At 29.3% G+C, this 19,223-nt stretch overlaps 4 protein-coding genes across 7 annotated transcripts in view; 2 read left to right on the top strand and 2 right to left on the bottom strand.

Moving 5' to 3' along the window:
* LOC108571544 overlaps positions 1-5,589 on the top strand; it is a 9,163-nt gene extending 3,574 nt beyond the window's left edge. For both annotated transcript variants that reach the window (XM_017933611.1, XM_017933610.1), the window contains exons 2-9: positions 3,477-3,595; positions 3,721-3,832; positions 3,916-4,043; positions 4,118-4,323; positions 4,401-4,696; positions 4,776-5,022; positions 5,198-5,389; positions 5,480-5,589. In XM_017933611.1, coding sequence (XP_017789100.1) covers positions 3,477-3,595; positions 3,721-3,832; positions 3,916-4,043; positions 4,118-4,323; positions 4,401-4,696; positions 4,776-5,022; positions 5,198-5,389; positions 5,480-5,582 — 1,403 coding nt within the window. In that variant the 3' untranslated portion in view covers positions 5,583-5,589. The remainder of the gene's footprint in view (positions 1-3,476; positions 3,596-3,720; positions 3,833-3,915; positions 4,044-4,117; positions 4,324-4,400; positions 4,697-4,775; positions 5,023-5,197; positions 5,390-5,479) is intronic.
* A 1,183-nt stretch (positions 5,590-6,772) lies between these two features.
* LOC108571616 lies at positions 6,773-7,866 on the bottom strand. 2 transcript variants are annotated; one of them, XM_017933692.1, is made up of 3 exons: positions 7,560-7,866; positions 6,977-7,120; positions 6,773-6,894 (listed from the first exon to the last, which is right to left on the bottom strand). In XM_017933692.1, the coding sequence occupies exons 1-3, from the start codon at positions 7,732-7,734 to the stop codon at positions 6,845-6,847; spliced, it is 369 nt and encodes a 122-aa protein (XP_017789181.1). In that variant the 5' UTR covers positions 7,735-7,866; the 3' UTR covers positions 6,773-6,844. The 2 variants fall into 2 exon arrangements, with proteins under 2 accessions (XP_017789181.1, XP_017789182.1); XM_017933693.1 differs by having other exon boundaries at positions 7,614-7,866.
* A 2,196-nt stretch (positions 7,867-10,062) lies between these two features.
* Positions 10,063-13,427, bottom strand: LOC108571586 (transmembrane protein 62-like). The gene is made up of 13 exons (XM_017933660.1): positions 13,224-13,427; positions 13,038-13,149; positions 12,826-12,963; positions 12,412-12,738; positions 12,160-12,292; positions 11,841-11,996; positions 11,576-11,723; positions 11,346-11,468; positions 11,186-11,267; positions 10,938-11,066; positions 10,670-10,844; positions 10,357-10,581; positions 10,063-10,177 (listed from the first exon to the last, which is right to left on the bottom strand). The coding sequence occupies exons 1-13, from the start codon at positions 13,425-13,427 to the stop codon at positions 10,144-10,146; spliced, it is 1,986 nt and encodes a 661-aa protein (XP_017789149.1). The 3' UTR covers positions 10,063-10,143.
* Positions 13,428-14,111: 684 nt separating this feature from the next.
* Positions 14,112-18,030, top strand: LOC108571564 (putative uncharacterized protein DDB_G0282133). Of its 2 annotated transcripts, XM_017933634.1 has the most exons (9): positions 14,112-14,244; positions 15,157-15,231; positions 15,393-15,593; positions 15,714-15,878; positions 15,949-16,098; positions 16,175-16,277; positions 16,348-16,416; positions 16,486-16,590; positions 16,667-18,030. In XM_017933634.1, the coding sequence occupies exons 2-9, from the start codon at positions 15,157-15,159 to the stop codon at positions 17,914-17,916; spliced, it is 2,118 nt and encodes a 705-aa protein (XP_017789123.1). In that variant the 5' UTR covers positions 14,112-14,244; the 3' UTR covers positions 17,917-18,030. The 2 variants fall into 2 exon arrangements, with proteins under 2 accessions (XP_017789123.1, XP_017789122.1); XM_017933633.1 differs by having other exon boundaries at positions 16,348-16,590.
* Positions 18,031-19,223: the final 1,193 nt, after the last annotated feature.

The following is a 19,223-nucleotide window of genomic DNA, read 5'->3' as shown; positions in this document are numbered from 1 at the left end:
TTATTTAACAATTTACTATTAAAAAAATGTAGTATCAATGTAACCAATATTAACACTCTGTTTTAAAGTATCAACCTACAATCGACATACCGGTACAAAAAATATCTACGTCGATATTAATTCTAAAAAAATAATTACAACATTCTAATAACTCTTCAATCATTCAAGAATAAAATTTCTTTTTCTTATTTCTGCTCGTAGAATACGCTGATGAAACTTATTCAAAAAATCCTGAAATACCTTGTGTACATCGACATATTTCACATTTAGATTTATCATAGATTTTCGTTATTTACGTCCAAAATTGTCACGACATTGAAAGATTTTATGACTACAATAGAAATAAATTTAAACCCCTTAATACGCGCAAAGCATATACATATATATTTCTTGAAATTTCCAATAAATATTGAATTTACTCTCGGAGAAAATTCCGAGAAATCTGAAAGATTCACAGAGCGTATGTCGCTGTATCAACAACATTCTCCACAATAAACAAAATTTCCACGAGGCTGAAGTTGAAAGTTTCTCATTTGTCGTGCATTGCGTGTCGTAAATAAAGTTGACACAGATAAAAAGCGAGAAGCCGGAGGAAGCAACAAACCGGCCGACACGCCGACAGACACGAGAGAAGCGCCGTTAAATTAGGTTCCCGGTCGGTGGTTTCACTACTGTTTACATAAGTTTCGTCGTTTACGTACATGGCGTACAACACAGGCTATCCATGGTGTGCGTGCATCACGTTGCACCTGAACGATTTACCACAACGTCATTGCCAGAGCGGTACCTTCACTTTCCACTTTGCCACTAAACCGATCTTTTTAGCATCTGCACGCGCGTGAGACTCGCTCCAATACGAGCAGCTGGTGCGATTATTATGAGGATACGGTGCCCTCTGGTGATGATTAATTCGTGGTCGCGTGTACGGCCGGGTAATTTTGTGAAATCTATTGTGTTGTGTTGTATACCTAACCCTCACTTAATTACACCGTTTATGAAAACTAAAGGGTATATAAATGTGTAATATTATAATGTATAATAATTATCGCTGCTAATTTCCGTATTACGTGAATATTGACATTCCCGACAAGGCAGTGAAAAAGTTGCGTCAAAGTGACAGAACCGTATAAAATATTATCGCAGTTTTCTGACTGAACAAAAACTGTGTAAAGCAAACTTCAAGTGTAGGAATTTCATTGATAGAAATTTTCTTTCAAAGAGATTATACGACACAGAGAGTTCACATTTTTTTACATTGCATAGTATGTATATCGAAATCTATTGCAATTCTAGAATATAGAATCTATTGCTTAATTATATCGATGAGATCTCTATGAAATATTGATTTCAAATTGAAATTGTCGACATTATAAAGGAAACAAGTATTTCGTGCTTATATGTATGATCTAAGAAGTATGTATCTTCCTGAGATGCTACTTTCTCCTGGCAGTCCATCTGCATGAGATTTCAATATGCTTGAATCTGAATCTTCCCCCGACGAATTAAATGTTCAACCATGCGTAATTTCCTGATTCGTTGGCTCGATCATGGCCACGGGGATACGCTTTTTCTTTCACTTTAAATCTGTTCGATTGTACTTTCCAAATTTGAAATCCCATTTTATAGTTTACATACTCGTATACATATATAAAATCAAAAGAAGAAAAAAAAAACTAAAACTCTCGTAATATAGATCGAATTCTACAATACACTGTAAACTAATTAAAAACAACGCTTGTGGCACTTTTTGGAAATTTTTATTACATAAAAAAATTAATTTTTATAGTACATTGAAAATAAAATGTTCCACCCGGTACATAGTTTTTGCTCTATAGAACCTCACGTTAAAGTTAAGTAGAAACAGAATTGCATCAATCAGGTTACGCCCTTTTCCAATCCGTGTTTGGAATAAGAACTATCCCCATGACTATAGATTTTCCGCTCGATTATCAAACACGATCGTCTAAAGAACATCGCGACGGTTTAATAACGATGCATCGATTGACAAGTTGACTAAAAACCATGATTCAGAAGATTCAGAAGTAGTTTGTGCGCTTTAAATGAGTTTCTTAGCCGTAATTTCAGTGTGACCAACTTTGTGAACGATCGAATGAAATTCCAATTATATCCTTGCAGTTATATTTATTCCAATAGAAAACGTTGAGAATTTAATTTTTTTACTTGACAAACTGGAAAGCGCTCGTTAGAGGAAAATATTAAGCACGAGATACGGTCTGTACATTTTATTGGTTACTAATGCACGAGAGTCAATGTTGGTCCTTGAACTTATCAGTTTGCCCACGTAACGGGCGTACGGCTAATATGCGCCTAATATTCCGAATCTTGTTTTTGGAAAATACTTTGCTCTTATTTTCGTCCCCTTCTAAAAGGTCAAAACTTTTAAAACCTGTATGCGATGTATGTTTGTAAATAAGTAATACGATTTTGTTAGTAATCATATTAATATTGAATATCGTTAATTCTAGACTATTATCAAGATTCGTGCATTACATATTTAAAATTTACTTAAAAATGTTACAAGTGTACTGCTTATTATATAAAAGTTTACTTACCGCGTGGTCGAATCAATATACCGATAAACAAAAGTATAATACAAACGATCGGACCTGAACAGTTATATTAGCCATAATGTCCTCGTACATTGGAATCTTTTCGCTATAGCATGACCCTCACTTTCTCGACTCTTGTCTATGGATACACTTGGAATTTCTCTCCCGCATTTTCTATAAGCATTTATAGCTTTCTGTATACGCTACACACTTCAAATTTGTTCCATTTACCTGCGTGTATATACATATACATGTATATGTATATTACAAATCAAGTTCTCGAGTGACTCGGACGTAATACAAATCGAACGTCACATCATTCAAACGATCGGTTAGCGTCGAAGGATTTATTTAACGATTATAAGTAGTGTCGTTGAATTTTCAAAGAACTTCTTTCAAGTACATTTATTTATTTTACGTACAAATGTCAATGATCTGTAAATTTTTGTACAAATTTAAAAATTTTATCCTATGTGTAATATGATGTGTACCTGTAGTCAAATGGAAAAGAAAGACGCGTAAAAGTGGAACGTGAATAATGAAATGTTCGATGTGGAAAAGCAGGATATTCAACCTTGACCTTTTGTTAAAGATTCTCCAATTTGTTGATTATTCTATGTGGGTTTTTCTATAAACGAATCGTTTTTGCATTTCATTAAATGAAACTTTGATTGTAGTTGTATAATTCTGTCTGATACAAAAAATTATAATTTATGATTAATTACAATATTTGTGTAAAAAGTGTTGTTACTTGAAAATTCCTTTTTTGAAATTATAATAATTATTGCAATTACAAAATGATCTTTCTTTCTAAGACAATAAAAAAAAAAAGAATACAAAGAGAAGAAAGATCCTTGAAATATTGTTCTATTCGTTCAATATAAATCACATAAATTTATTTTTTAGTTTATGCACAGAAAAATGGAAAAAAAGAGGAAGAAAGAAAAGATGAAGAATTTAGATGTCCTGAAGGTCAAGGCAATGGTAATTTTGCAGATCCAGCAACATGCAGAAGATTTTATCAGGTAATTACACTTAAACTTAAAATTAAAGATGAATAATGTATATGTAAAGAAAACTTTCTATAGTAATAAGATAATGAGTATTTAATAACAAGTTTCAATTAAAATTGTTAATGTAACATCAACAGTGTGTCGATGGCTATCCATATCTAAACAGGTGTCCATCTGGATTACATTTTGATGACATTAGTAAATTTTGCACTTTCAAAAATGAAGCTCGATGTGGACCTATTGCTACAAGTATGTATTTCCTTTAAAAATGATTATGCACTACATAATTTTTTATTAATGTTGAATTAATATGAAATTTCCTGCAATGCCAGCTCCACCACCTGTTACTGAACCACCAACTGATTTAGCAGAAAAGTGTGATCTAGCAAACTGTCAATTACCCTACTGCTTTTGTTCAAGGGATGGTACAATAATTCCTGGTGGTCTTCATCCTGATGAAGTATATTTTATTTCTTTATTATCTTTAAAAATTATCTCTGGAAATCCATTTTATATGATTTTCTTTGATTTCAGACCCCACAAATGATAATAATGACATTTGATGGAGCAATAAATCACAATAATTTTGATCATTATCAAAAAATATTTGCCACTGACAGATTAAATCCAAATAACTGCCCCTTGAAAGGTACCTTCTTTATTTCCCATGAATATTGTAATTATAATATGGTTCAAAGCTTAGCACATGATGGACATGAAATCGCCACTGAAACTATATCGTGAGTATTAATCTCGCCGAATCTGAGAATAAACTAATTCTTCTAGGATTTTAAAACATGTAATATTACATTTTTAGTTTGCAAAAGGGGTTGGAAGATAAAGGTTATGAGGAATGGGTTGGAGAAATGATAGGAATGCGAGAGATACTTAAGCATTTTAGTAATATCTCAACAAGTGAAATTGTGGGTATGAGAGCACCATATTTAAAGCCAGGTCGAAATACTCAGTACAAAGTGCTGGAAGATTTTGGCTATATATATGACAGTAGTATCGGAATCTCTCCATTAAAAGTACCAATTTGGCCATATACTCTTGATTACAAAATTCCACATGAATGTAAAGCAGGCACATGTCCTACAAAAACATTCCCAGGTAACATAATTTGATTTATATTATAAAAAACAAACATAACATATAAAAGAGAAAGGAAATGTATTTCATTTGTTTTTAGGTGTATGGGAATTACCATTAAATGCTCATTATGTTGAAAGCTATGAAGGAGGGCATTGTCCATATTTGGACCAATGTGTGCTTCACAATCATGATCCTGAAGAAGTTTTTGACTGGTTGCAAGAAGACTTTAATCGTTACTATGAACAAAATAGAGCACCATACATGATGCCTTTCCATACTAATTGGTTCCAGATAAAGGAACTTGAACGTGGTCTGTCCAAGTTTCTTGACTGGGCAGTAACATTGTAAGTACAAAATAATTTTTATATTATATTACAATTCATATAAATAGTAAGATACAATGCATAAGATCTTGCATCTACATGTTGAATAAAATTATTAATCCATTGTGAAAATTTTTTCGAATTATTGATATAAATTTAAACTTTCATTATGTAAATATACATTACATGTTCACAGACCTGATGTATACTTTGTAACAGCTACTCAAGCACTTACATGGATAACCGATCCAAAACCAATAAAATCTTTGAATAATTTTGAAGGATGGTCATGTAAAAAGAAAGAGAACCTTCCTGGACCACCATGCAATAATGCAAATAAATGTGCCTTAGACTTCAAGCCCACAGAATCTAATTTTACTACAACAAGGTAAATATATAACAATATGTAAACATTTATATTGACGGGTATCAAATAATTTAGTGTTCAAATACCAAATAACAACAAGCATATTTATAGGTATTTAGAAACATGCAGGGAATGTCCAAATAAATATCCCTGGTTAGGAGATTCAAAAGGAACTGGTCTATACAATGATAATTATAACCCTGAAAAAAAATAAAAATCATTATAAACTAGAATCGTAATTAGAAAGAATTCAATCAATTCTTATTTGTTATTGTTTATATAAATAATATTTAAAAATACGAAGTTCGACTATTAATAACAATAAAATGTACTTATGCAATAAAATATACTTATAACAAAGCTATGAATTAAAATATTGTTAAACGAAAGAGTATTCTATTAACTTTTATTAAAGTTTTATGCAATGCCATAACTTATTATCTTCATATATTTACTCAATTATTACACATATTGTTTTATACATCTATATTTTTCATTTTCTACTCCATTTGATTTCAATCTTTTTTGATCATATATTGTTGAATAACAATCACTTTCATATGATGCATAACAACCCAATAATTTCCTATTTAAAAAAATGGATGTCATTTTGGTTACTAAACACTTATTGATTTAAAGAAAATCTTGTTTTTCTGTTTCATGTTTCCTGAATGCTTATCATTCATAATGTACATAATGGCTACTAATAATAGAAATACTTTGTATGTTTACACATCCACATACAATTAGAATATTAACCCCTTAATGCGCATGTTCAAATTAATTCGAGCAGACAATAATGGCAGAAATATGCACACTCGAGTTAACTCGAGCATACTCTGCGAGCGAGCATATTGAAAGAGTTGATACAAAATTATAATAATGATAAACTCGTAAAAAAAAATCAGATCGGCCAGAAAATACTGGAGTATTATAGTTAACAGAAAGACATTATCCCAACTTTGTTCCGCCAACTATAAAAAACCAAGCGCCAAGAAGATCCTGCGCGGTATACTACGCACAACAAAACAGTAAAGGAAAAAGAAGAACAAAAGAATCTCCTTGCTGTTGTAATTCTTGTAATGTTGGATTATGTGCTGCACCTTGCTTTGAAATTTATCACACAAAAAAAAATTATTAACTTTTTGTTGTTTAGACTATTGTAGATATTGTGTCTACATTTTACAAACATACAGTAAATTGAAATAATACAATTAATGTTTTTGATTAAATATTTTATTTTTTGTCCCAATAAATGTAAACATACAAAAATATGTTCAAATAAAGATTTTCACAGATAAAAAAACTGATTTTTTTTACGATTTAAAAAAAAAAGTATGTGTTAGGAGTTAAATATTTAAGAAAAAGTGAGTAAATTTACATACATCTTGTAACATACTGTAGTCTATGTACTTTATTTATATATTCACTACTAAATGAAGTACTACATTACTTTGTAAAAAAAATTTCAATTCTTTAACGTACTGGTACCCATGGTTCAAACATGTCTGCAAATTTTCTATTTTCTAAAACATTAAAAACAAATCTTTATCAATGATAATTTTCAGTTTAAAAATAATGAATTCATAAAACTGTTTAGTAACTTACGTGGTGCAGGAAATCGCTCTGGGTGAAGCCTTATATAATCTCTCAGTACTGCATCTTTTCTAGATTTCTTAATTTCGTTTATAAACAGAAAACCACATCCCAAAAGAGTACAAATTGCGCCAGAAAAAACAGTTATATGTGCACCTAATAAATGAATATTTATAATTGAATATTTATCCTGTTTATATTGGGATTAAACTGAATTAAGTATATTACACAACAAAATGTGACATTTTACATTATAATGTGGTAAAGAACAGAATAATAAATAAAATTAGAAATAATAAAATAAAAATGTAATTTCAAAATTGTCTGATCAATTATGTAGATTACAGAGAGCATTGTAGATAGTAACTTTGTTTATAAATGGGAGATTAAGAATTTGAACATGATTAATTTGAAAACAACAATCTTGCTACAACGAAAACGTCCATAATACAGATGCCCTTTTTGGCTGAGAATAATTTGCAAAGTATACTGAAGAAGTTTGTTTATCTCTTTCCAGAATACTTTGTGAAATAGATTTTGCTATTAGGTTAAGTTTGACGTATAAAAAAAAATAATTGTATTTCTTTCCACTTGCCAGTATGAAGCGGTAGTTTTAATAGCATATTTCTTACGATAGATCCTCCAGCACCTGTTAAAAAACCAGTAGCTAAGGGCCAATAATCGTAAAAACTTCTCTTATAATCGTCAGGTGTAGGTTCCAAAAGATCCAGTGCCCATTGAGCAGAAGATGTTTCCCCATTTACTGTCATTTGTTTGTTTTTCGATGATTAGTGAATTTTACAAATGTATTGCTATATTCAAACAAAAAAATTAATTGTGTATGCTTCAAAATCTTGATAATATATTCTCAAAACAATACGTAACTGCACTACGTAATCGCATCTGCTTGAGCATGCGCACAATGGTTAGAAATATGTATTTATTACGAGACTGCTTAACTTGAAAGGAAAAATCACGATTTCCGAATTCGTTTAAGAAATTTTTAATGAATAAAACGAAGTTCAAAATTTCTAAGTGGATAAGCATAAATCAATCGTGGGACATTAATCACAACTATATCGATTTGTTTATAAGAAGACAACATGAAACATAAAAAGTTTTAAGTTATTAAATTTACTTTATTTTTCTTGCAAATTATAATTAACTGAAATGGAAAAGAATGTTGTGTATTGTAAACACATTTTTCGTTAATAAATTGATTACGAAGATTTTACAAAGTATATTTTCACATATAATTTTTAGTTTACTGCATCATATGGTTTTATATTCTACAGATTGAAAATTTAAAAATTTTATTTAGAGTTCAGGCTATTTTTAACTGAATGAGCTAATGATATTCTTACAATAAATTTATACAAATTATATCATTAGAGTGAATTAATATAAAAATCAATAACACTTTGAGTCATTGATGAGAATTGAATTTATAATCACTCAATCTGTGTATGTAACATTTATTAACACTTACATGCATTATTGTTTTGCATACTTTATAATTATATTGTACATATGCAGAATACTTTTATTATTCAAGATTAAGAATATATTTTATGCTACTTATTGAACATTTGAAAATAATAGTATTTTTCATTTTCCTTTTAGTGGTTCATAAAATACATTAAACATTCATATTTTATGAAACAACTAAATTAATCATGATGATTCCCAATAATCATTAATTTACTAAATATGCAAAAAATATACTTATCAAAATTTGTAGATATATGTATTATGAATTATAATGTACAAAAAAATTATACATACTTATAAATAATGGTTTTAATAAGTTATAAATTTTGCAACTTAACAAAACAATCTTTTAGCCACAATTTGCAAACTTGTAAACAGTTTGGCATATTTATGGAAGAAATTTGTGGTTGTGAATGATTGGGAATCATTAGTCTACAGAAATCACAGTTACAGTTCTGAGATCATGTTCAAGAACAATAATAATTAGATAGTTTGTAGAAAAATATGGGACAGCGATAAAATCTATTTTCAAAGGAAATGCTGATTTGCATTTTAAAAAGGTCTTTCCATTCTTCCATTTCATTTTATGTTTTTCCAATTAATCTTAATGTTTAAAAACAAAATACAATTGTATAGCCTAAAAAAGACAAAGATATTAAAGAAATTTATAATTTCTAAATTACTTTCCATAGTAATAATGACACTTTTTACATGTTGAAAATATTACAATTCTTCATTTTACTATGTCACTTTCACTTTTTAGATTCATTTTTTATCACAGAGATGAAACTTAGCTGAACAGTATTAATATATGTATATATATGTATATACACAAGTAAGTTCAAAATGAATCTAAACATTAGAATTAAAACGCTTATAAGAGATATTGTTATCTTCAAATTTAAAGCCTCTTAAAAAATGAAAGGAAACATTTTCCTTTCTTGTATCATATGTAAAATAGCTATTTGTATATTATATGCTAGTGCATTCTCTTCTGTCTTATTCCTATAGATAAAAATTCTCATACATATTATATCTTATAATATTTATTAAAAACTGAAATATAATATGGAAGCATATCAACTATTAGTTGAAACAAATTATTACAAGAAAAAGTGAAATACTAAAAGAAGTGGCTGCATAAAGTAATATTATTAAGAACACACATCTTTGAAAATAGCTTAATGCAATATCTGATTATCTGTGAAGTATTTAAATTAAATAACTGGCATTAAAAATCATGCAATAAATATTAACAGTCTTCAGTGTAACCCTATCAGTTAGTAAATAACGTGATATATTTTAAACAAACTCATTGACTTATAATGTACAATTGCAAATAGTAATCATAATTACTTCAATTTTGCTTAAATAACACATCAAAAAAACTTGTTTCAATTACTTTTACTGTGCTAATCCAGATTTGCGGAATTTATTACAATTAATTTTGATGCATAATTAATGAAACACTCTCCACATTTACTAGACAGAAGAACGAATGTATAACAGCCTATTAAAATTAACTATATAATAAATGAGTTGATTAAAAAACAATACATACATATAAACATATATATTTTTATGAATTTACTAATATTTACGCAGGGGTATGAAAATTTGTTAATTATATAAATTAAATAGTAGGGATTTGCTTCAATTTTGTAGCAAGTTATTGTATCTTGTTTAAATTAACGCATAGGAGACCATACTTTTGCGGCAGACCTTTATAATAAAAAATCACAATTAGTATAATAGTATAGAAAGAATAGTGAAAAAGCTTAATAATAATCTATCTATTGGAATATGTGCCTTATGTAAATAGTTAAAAATGGATAATTAATTTACATTTTGCAAGATTTTTAATCATTTATCAATTTAATCAATTTTGTTGTGATACACACCTTAAGCATGAAAGTGGCATTGTATCTACCTGATGCCACAACATGATTGCTAAAAAGATGCTCCAAGTGCGTAAAGGGCATATTATAGTAGCTAATGTTCCATATGCCAACCAAAAGAAATAAGCCATGCACGTTTGCATTATAATTAACAATGTTATTGGCAAGTATTGTAAGAAAAAGCAAATCTTAGATAATGGCTTATCATCTGGCTCAATATTTTGTAATCTGTGAAATCATTTAGTTTTGTTAATCATTATGAATCTAATTTTGCTTCTTTACTCATAAACGTGAATATATAGTAAAATTACTCCACCGTTTATCCACTCTGTTAGCTAAGATTAGCATTAGTGGTAGATGGAAGGAAAACAATTGGAAAAACCCATAAGCATAGGTAAAGGCACCAGGTAAGAAAGAATTCCCAATAAATGTTCCCCAAGCAAAAATTACGCCTGTTTGATTTTCAATTACTTCACCAACAGCCCATGGACCTTAACAATGAATATTTCTTCTTTTACAAAATGAGCTTAATTTTTATTTTAAAATAAGGACAAGTAAGATTTCAAATACTTAAGATTACTTACCAACTGTTAAGTATAACGCATACAGTACTAATGGATAAAACAGACGGTCGACCGTAGATAATACCCACAATTTTCTAAGCCACAAATGAAAAAACTTTATCCTGAGTCTTGGTCGATGCAATTGTTTCCCTAATCATGGGAAAATTTTAATTTACATTTGATGAAAAAATGTGCCTCTTCAAATTTTATATTAAAAATTCTATTTTTATAAAATTTGTACAATATTGCATAACACATAATTTACTTACTCACGTACAATATATGGAGAAAACGAAGTAACCATAATGGGATTACAAGTGAAATCAATATCATTTCAAATAGGAATTGAAACTGAATGGAAAGAAATTCCATTAATATAGAAGTTTCTGTTCTAATATAATTATGGTATGATATATTTACGTTACTTACGATATTACTGGCATTAGACATAAGTATAAGTCTAGGTAATACACGAAATGATAAACGTGATCCGTCAAGGGCAAATGGCTGATATACTATTGTTTCTCTACCATCTGCATCTGTGACTCTTATCTGTAATTAAAGTCCATTTCATTAATTTCCAGTATGTAAACTGTTATATAATATCATCAAAACATTAGAAGAAGAATAAATAGGAAAGAGAATATATTTTACTGAACTCGAATATAGTGTATTCCCTCTCTGTAATTAGTTGTGTTCCATCTTAAAATATACAGTGGTCCTTTAACATGTTCACATACAAACCAAGCTTCATCATCCAATTGAACTTTAACAGATTCTATTAATGATATGGAGAATGCCAATATCCTACAAAAAGAAAGTAACAGACAATGATAAAAATCAAAAATAGTGTAATATTTTTCATAATTAAAACGATTATTAGTTAAACTCAATGGAAAATATTCTTTATTTTAAAAAGTTTACCTAATATGTGTAGATTTAATAACAGATATTATATTTTCTTTTCTAGGCATTGTGTACAAAGCATGTTTAGGGTTTGTGATCAATACTACAGGCCATTCTTTGTGCTGTAGATCAATGAAAGAAAATTGACCATGATCTATTGCTCCTAAACGATACCTGAGAATAAGTGTACAGTAATTATTTAATCCCTTTCATTTTTAACACACATCTTATAACATGACACGAAAAGTAGTATGTATAATTTACTTATAAAATTCAATAAAATTTTAATATGAATTCTACAAATATTTATAATAAATTGATGGTATAAATACTTTACATTCTGTTGTCTTTCCAATCTGCTAACTCTAATTCAAGAAATCCTGCTTGTTGTAATGTATACATGTTAGGCACTGTTCCACCAAGCATGTGATAGTGTCCGCAAAGATATACCATACTCTCTTTATGTCTGCCTAAAAAAGTATTTTAAGATAGTTTCTTGCTATCAATAGCACTTTGTACTAAAATATTTCTGTAAATGATATTTTTAAAATAATATGTAAATAAACATACACATTTTACTAATTATTACCTATAATATTTCTTATGCCTGTATTAGTTTGCGAAAGTATACAAGATGTAGGGTAATGACCAAACCATATTATAAAATCTGCATTATTTTCCTGGGACTTATTTACTAAAGTATATATAGTATTAATTTCGTGCTCATCTAACATGCCAACAAAATTGAACGGTCTCCTTGGACCAGGTTTTAAGCATGCATCTATTGCAATGAATGTATACAATTCAGAGCCAATATTTATAGTGTACATGTAGGACCTTGGATGTTTTTTTCCTTGAATGGAATAGTTCGAGTAATAATTATTTTTTGACTCAAGAGTTAGTACATTGAAATTATCTAAAACAAATTTAAATAACATTATATATGTAAATGTTTATAGCTGTAAATAATACTAGTTCTTTTATTATTTAATATGATTTTTACCATGATTGCCTCTTACATCTAACCATAATGTTTTTTTGCTAACTTCAGTATCATCTAAAACTTGTTTATAATATTGCCATTCTTCTAATATTTGTTTTGATCCCATTTTGTCTTTGGCTTTTGCATCTGTGAGATCACCTATTCAAATGACATATTATTTTATTATAAACAAAAAGTTTAAATAAATAGTAGTAATTGTAAATTAAATTTACCTGAAGCAAGCACAACAGAAGGTTTAATGGCATTCACAGTAATATTACAAAATTCCTTTAATTCTGTTATCCTAGATGAATCTTGAAATATACTTATGTGTATATCTGATACCTAAGGATAATTCAGATTCAATAAACAATATCAATTTATAGATAGTTAAAGAAGCATTTTTATCAAACACAAACCTGCAGAAACCAAATTAAATGATTGAATGATGTTCCGATATCGTAAAATTTTGGCTGTGACCATTCTTTCCTCACTTCTTTGTTAAGCAAAGAATCATCTAGTACATGACTATCAACATTGATTAAGTCAGCGACATTTGCCATAAATATCGATAACATCAGTACAAAGATTAGGAGTATAACGGTGGATTTCGTTATTTTCATTTCCAAAAAAACTTCCAAAATGTTTTGCACCGAAATTTTATTATCAAACCGACCTTCTGTGTGCTTTCAATGTTTACAAATTTACGTCATCGATTACGCTTTATTATAGACGTGACACTTCAAACGGTACAATTTATTAAAACAAGAAGATAATTTGGAATTTCGGTGTTTCATAGTTTCACAATTTTCCAACTACCGACTAACAATTATATTTCAAGATGCGAACGTTGTCAAATGTCTGATTATCGCAGAACGCCGAAGAAAAGAGTTAACATGTTTTGCGCATGGCGGATCTATGCAGTGGTGTTCATTCAACATTTACATTGACCAATACACTTTACAAAATTGACAAAATATTTATGAAATGTGTGATATTTCAAACGAACTGTAATATTAATTTTATTATATCTTACATATTTCACATAGTTGAGCAAAAATGTATAATACATACTTCAATATTACTCAAACATTCACACGTGTTACTCAATCGAACGTTAAACAAATGCGCCCTTATTTTATGTCTAATTTTCACATAGTTAACTTGGAAGTCTTCCGAAAACTCAATAATATCCACCTTTACAAAAATGAAACAAGAATCTCAAGATGAAAACCACTGAACTACCACCACTGGTAATTTTCTTATCCGCATCGAGAACATCCGTGAGTGCTTGTGGTGTGCTAATGTATCCCTTTTAGGAAAAATAAGGGTAGTGTTCAATAGTGACATATGTGGCTGATTTTTAACTGAAATAACGTAACGCTGCTTCGTGATGTTCTAATATTTTTTTCTCTCTTGATACTGCAACTACTTGCAACCGTACGTTTCGTTTATTTTACGTCTAATATTTTTATTATACTTTGTATTAAACGATCGACTCGAGCAAATAGCTACGTTTTAAAGAGAAAAGTATTATACATCAGTTAACCTATTTTACGTAAACGATAGTTTCATTAATGCACTGAACATTCATAGCAACTCTTTGCCCGCGTTGAATTTTCTTTTAATTTACATAAATTGATGAATATATACGTACATGTCTATATATGGACACGCTGATCTTTGAAAAATAGAGCTTTTATATGTAAATGACATAAGTTTTTAATACCTTCAAAGGGTTTAAATCGATTTTAAATTAATACATTAGAGTCAGTCATTTTGAGTAGTATTACGTGTAGTAGATTAATACTGTGGATTAATTTCTTTTCGTCAAAAATTTGTGCATATTTACAAAATTGTTTATGTACTGTATTCAAAAAGGGAATAATATAATAAATATAAATTTTATACATATGATAAATTGTATGTCGCTTATAATATTTATTTGAGGGATAAGGAATTCGGAAGTGAAGTGCCTTTCAAAGTAGAACGATAAAACGTGACACGAATATGTATCTTGCTATTTAAAATGTTCAACTAATTACGATTGATTTATTCAATTTATAATATCTGCCGTTCATTCAATTTCTGTTTCATCTTTCTTTGACCTTAAAACGACTGTTACTTTTTGTGCGAATTTTGTGTAAATGCAAACATAAACAAATAAACTTTTTAACCCATATTTCAAATAAATTAGTTTAGGTATTTTTAAATTTAGTATTAAAAAGAAGTTGTTTTGCATATATAAAATTGTATTAATATTGCGCATATAAATTCTGTGTATAACTATTAAATGAAACACTTGTTTTTAGTATGAATTTTGATTTTTTCTCTTTAATTCTAACATTTCAGATGGCATCTAGTGCACTTGAAGAAAAAATCAATAAAATTCGTCAACAAAATGAAGAAATTAGGAGAAGATACGAGGTATATGTTGCAATGTGATAAAATGGAAAAAATTATAAAACTTTAAAATATTGTAATTGAAATGTAATTTTATGGAATTACAATTTAAGTGTTTGCATTTAATATGTAAAATAAAGTGTAGAATAAAATTGAAATTTCACGATTTACTTTTACTATATTAGGAAGTTGAAGAAGATAAAAAGAATGCAGCAAAACTAAATGCATTGGTGCAAATGGTGCCGTCAAAAGATTGGCCAGAAAGGAAAGAACCACCAGAGTTTTCAAATCCTCCTAAAGCCAAACCAAAATCAACCAAAGAAAAACATGAATACATACCCCAACCTCATTCTGGTGAAGGAAAAAAAATCCATACTTTTGCTCAAGTATGTAATGGAATTTTACATTAATTTTATTTCTTATTATATCTACACATGTGTATGTATGTGCTTGTTAAGCAACACTTTAAAAAATAATATAAATATTGAAAAAAAAATATCATTCAGGGAGAAGGACCACCACCGGATCCTAAATACAACTTTTTAGCAGATTCTGAACGAGAAGAACCTAGTGTGGAATATATGAAAGATAGCATTGGGAATAAATCTCATCACAAACTGTCAAGAGGCAATTGCAGAAGGAAACCTGGTGGAAGAGAGAGTAGTCAGAAAGTATGTAATGTTATATTTATTGATTAAGTTACTTTAATTATAATATACAGCACTTTGTTTTTACATATAGGATAATAAACCAAATAAAGGAAATTACAGAGATGAATCTCAACCAGGATATGATGCCTGGAGAGCAGAAAGGAACCGTATTGATGAGGATCGTATTAGTAGACAGAGAACTGCAGAGGGCAATTGGCGTAGAGAATGGGATAATGATAAAGTATGAATAAATTTTCATAATATTTTAAATCATTATTGCTTGTAATTTGATAATAATATAATGTTTTACATTATAGGTACATATTATAGATGATGTAGTAAAGCAAGTATCGAGGCCTACATTAGGAGATTTTGCAAAAAAAGATCACAAGGATTCTGACAGGAGATATCATGCTAATAGTATGTTGAACTATTATTAAACTTCTGTTTGTTTTATGAACATATCATTAAAACTAATTTTTTTTTAAAGATAATGAACATGTCAATTATACTCGCGGTGGTTACCGTTCTCATCGTGGCTCATCGAAGAATTTTTATGGTAACTATGACAATCGGTCTCATAATATATACGAGCAACATAGAAATAACACAACAATGAAAACTCCAGTCTCGCCAACATCTGAAGAAAGAACTGTTGTTGCAACAGAGAAGAGTATTAAAGTTACAGTGAATCAAAATAACGTAACAAAAGGACCCGTGATGAGTGTCAAAGGTATCATATATACGTTTCATTGCACATGATATTTGTTAAATATGAAAATTGTGCTTCATTGAAGTTTAAATTTTAGTGAATTCACCGAGCATAGCTGGAACAGGAAGGGTTGGACCTCGACAAAGAACTCGTGTCACATACAGCCATTCAGATGTTGATGCCCCGCCGTCTGAAGGCGAACGTTTCTTTCGTCAAAAATCATTCGAAGATAAATCAAAGGGAATTTTTTCCAACAATCAGAAGTTTTCTAATCTAAAAAGATCTCATTCACAGAGAAAGAAAGAGAACGAGACGAAATACTCGCTCCATCAGAGGAAAGATAATGATGGAACTGCATACAAACATTGCGAAACTGAATTTAGATCTTATGTGCAGAAGGATCCGCAAAAATCTAATTCCATCAAATCGCCAAGGCCTACGAGAGGAAATACAAACATAACGAAGCACGATTCTTCGAACATGAATGTTTCACAAAAACGTGAAACTCAGGAATATTCAATAGCTTCTGATGAAATAAAACTTGAGAATAATGTTACAACGGAGAATAATGAAACATTGCAGGAAACCAAATGTGAGGAAACAGATGCATCCAGTGTAGAAAACGGGCAGATGAACATCACAAATGAAAATCAGATTGTAATAGAAAAGTCTTCAACGAAAACAACAGAAGAAACTATGATTTCTGTGTCAGGTACAGATAATTCTGAATACATTGCAAAAGATGATACGAATGAAAATTATTTTGAGAAGAAGAATGAGTGTTCATTTGTGAATAATGCGTCAGAGAATTTGCAAGAAAATAGTAATATGTCTTCCGAGACATTGGCTCCAGATAATGTTCAGTCTAATGAGGAACTTGTGCCAAATGAAAGTAAGGAGGTTTCGAAAAATGTTGTTAAGGAAGAAGATCATGAAGATAATCAGCAATCATTGGAACAAGTTACAAAGCAAATTGTAAACAATGACTGTGATAATATCGAAGACAAAGTTACAGTACAACAAAATACAGAGGAAGTGACGGATAATTTTGTGTCTTCGTTAGAGGACAAAACACATTCTGTGATAGAAAATAATAATCCGTCTGTATGCAATAATGAGGTTGTGAAGGAAGAAGTGCTAAATGATGAAAAAGAGCCAGATGATTGTAAAGAATTGTCTGATGTAAATTCAAAGAATATTGTAAACACAGAAAGTACTCTTAGTCATGTGAATGAAAATACAGTAGAGAAAATTGAGGAGATAAGGGATGAAAAAGAAGATAAAGAAGAGAAGAACGAGGAGAATGATAAAAACATTGCAATAAAAAATAGTACCGATTCTCAGTAGTATATGTAACAGCTATTACATTGGTACTTTTTGATATTAGAACCATTTCTAATGCTCATTACATCTAAAACTATTATTTGAACGTATACGAAGGAATTTTATGAAAATGCTGAATACCGCAAATTTCTTTTAATTAGTAGAAATTAGATTGTTAATTTTTTTTTTCAGTTCATTATTGATTTTAAAATACTTTACGATAAATAGAACTAAGTACAGTTAAATTGATCGATTCGTCAGCATTCACAGAAAAATTTTAAGGATACTTTAAAGAGTTTGTAAGTCTTTTCAGATGAGAATGTGAGATGTTTCTAAAGTAACAACGTCATTTTCAAATCATTATTATAACTAAGTGATATTAATTGCGCACAATCGTTAATGTTACTGAATTAATCCTTTGCGGTTTTATTTTGTTCACTTTTTTGCATTAGTATTAATTTTCAAATAAGAAATTTTTCCTTTTGCGTACATTGGGAATAATGTATTGTTGGGAATTCTACTACAGAAGAATCGGTTTTTCCTTTTTCTTTTGCTATATTTTCATTTTTGAAAATTAAAGAAATATGAAAGGCCGCAAAGGATTAGCGCACTAAAAATTATTCACTACAGTGCTTTTACATACGTAGTAAATTGTCAAAGCCACGACTCGTATTTCTGATATTTTATATAAAATTCTACGACAATAGAATACTGACATTTGTTCAGATATCGCGCTCGAATGATATTTTTATAATTGGCTATAGTTATTAGTTGTATATTGGAGATTGATATATATGTATAAAAGAAGGAAAATGTCGATACTTCAATATTTCAGGGACTGTTGAGTTAGAGAAGAAAATGAAATGGCAGTTGCTTGTAATATTCTAAATATTATAACAGCATGAAGCGATACATTATATTTATTTGATTCTTAATCAAGAAGCAATGTTACGTTACTTTATAGTTTATATAATTTATTTTCATCTTTTTACTAAAAGATTATTTATTTCACGTTTCTTTTTATTATTATTATATGATATTTTGTTACAAGCTTGCTTTATGTTTTATTTTTCATTTACGACATGAGGTAATAAATTGGCTGGAATATACACTGGTAAATGTTAAATAAATGAAAGGGAAAAGGAACAAAACATTTATTTCCATGAAATATAATATTTGTTTGTTCATGATTTCGTTGTTGATCGAACAGAAAGAATGCATGCTAATTCATATACATATTTATGTGTCATTAACATGTTTCATATGAAAGTATAACATACAGAAATTCTAATCTTCAGACAATTTAAATATTGTTCCCAATGGCTCCAGTG

Source organism: Habropoda laboriosa, unplaced genomic scaffold, assembly GCF_001263275.1.
Source record: "Habropoda laboriosa isolate 0110345459 unplaced genomic scaffold, ASM126327v1 scaffold40, whole genome shotgun sequence".
NCBI classification, from domain to species: domain Eukaryota; kingdom Metazoa; phylum Arthropoda; class Insecta; order Hymenoptera; family Apidae; genus Habropoda; species Habropoda laboriosa.
Note: the sequence above shows the minus strand (reverse complement) of the source record. Positions and strands in the feature narration are given on the sequence as shown.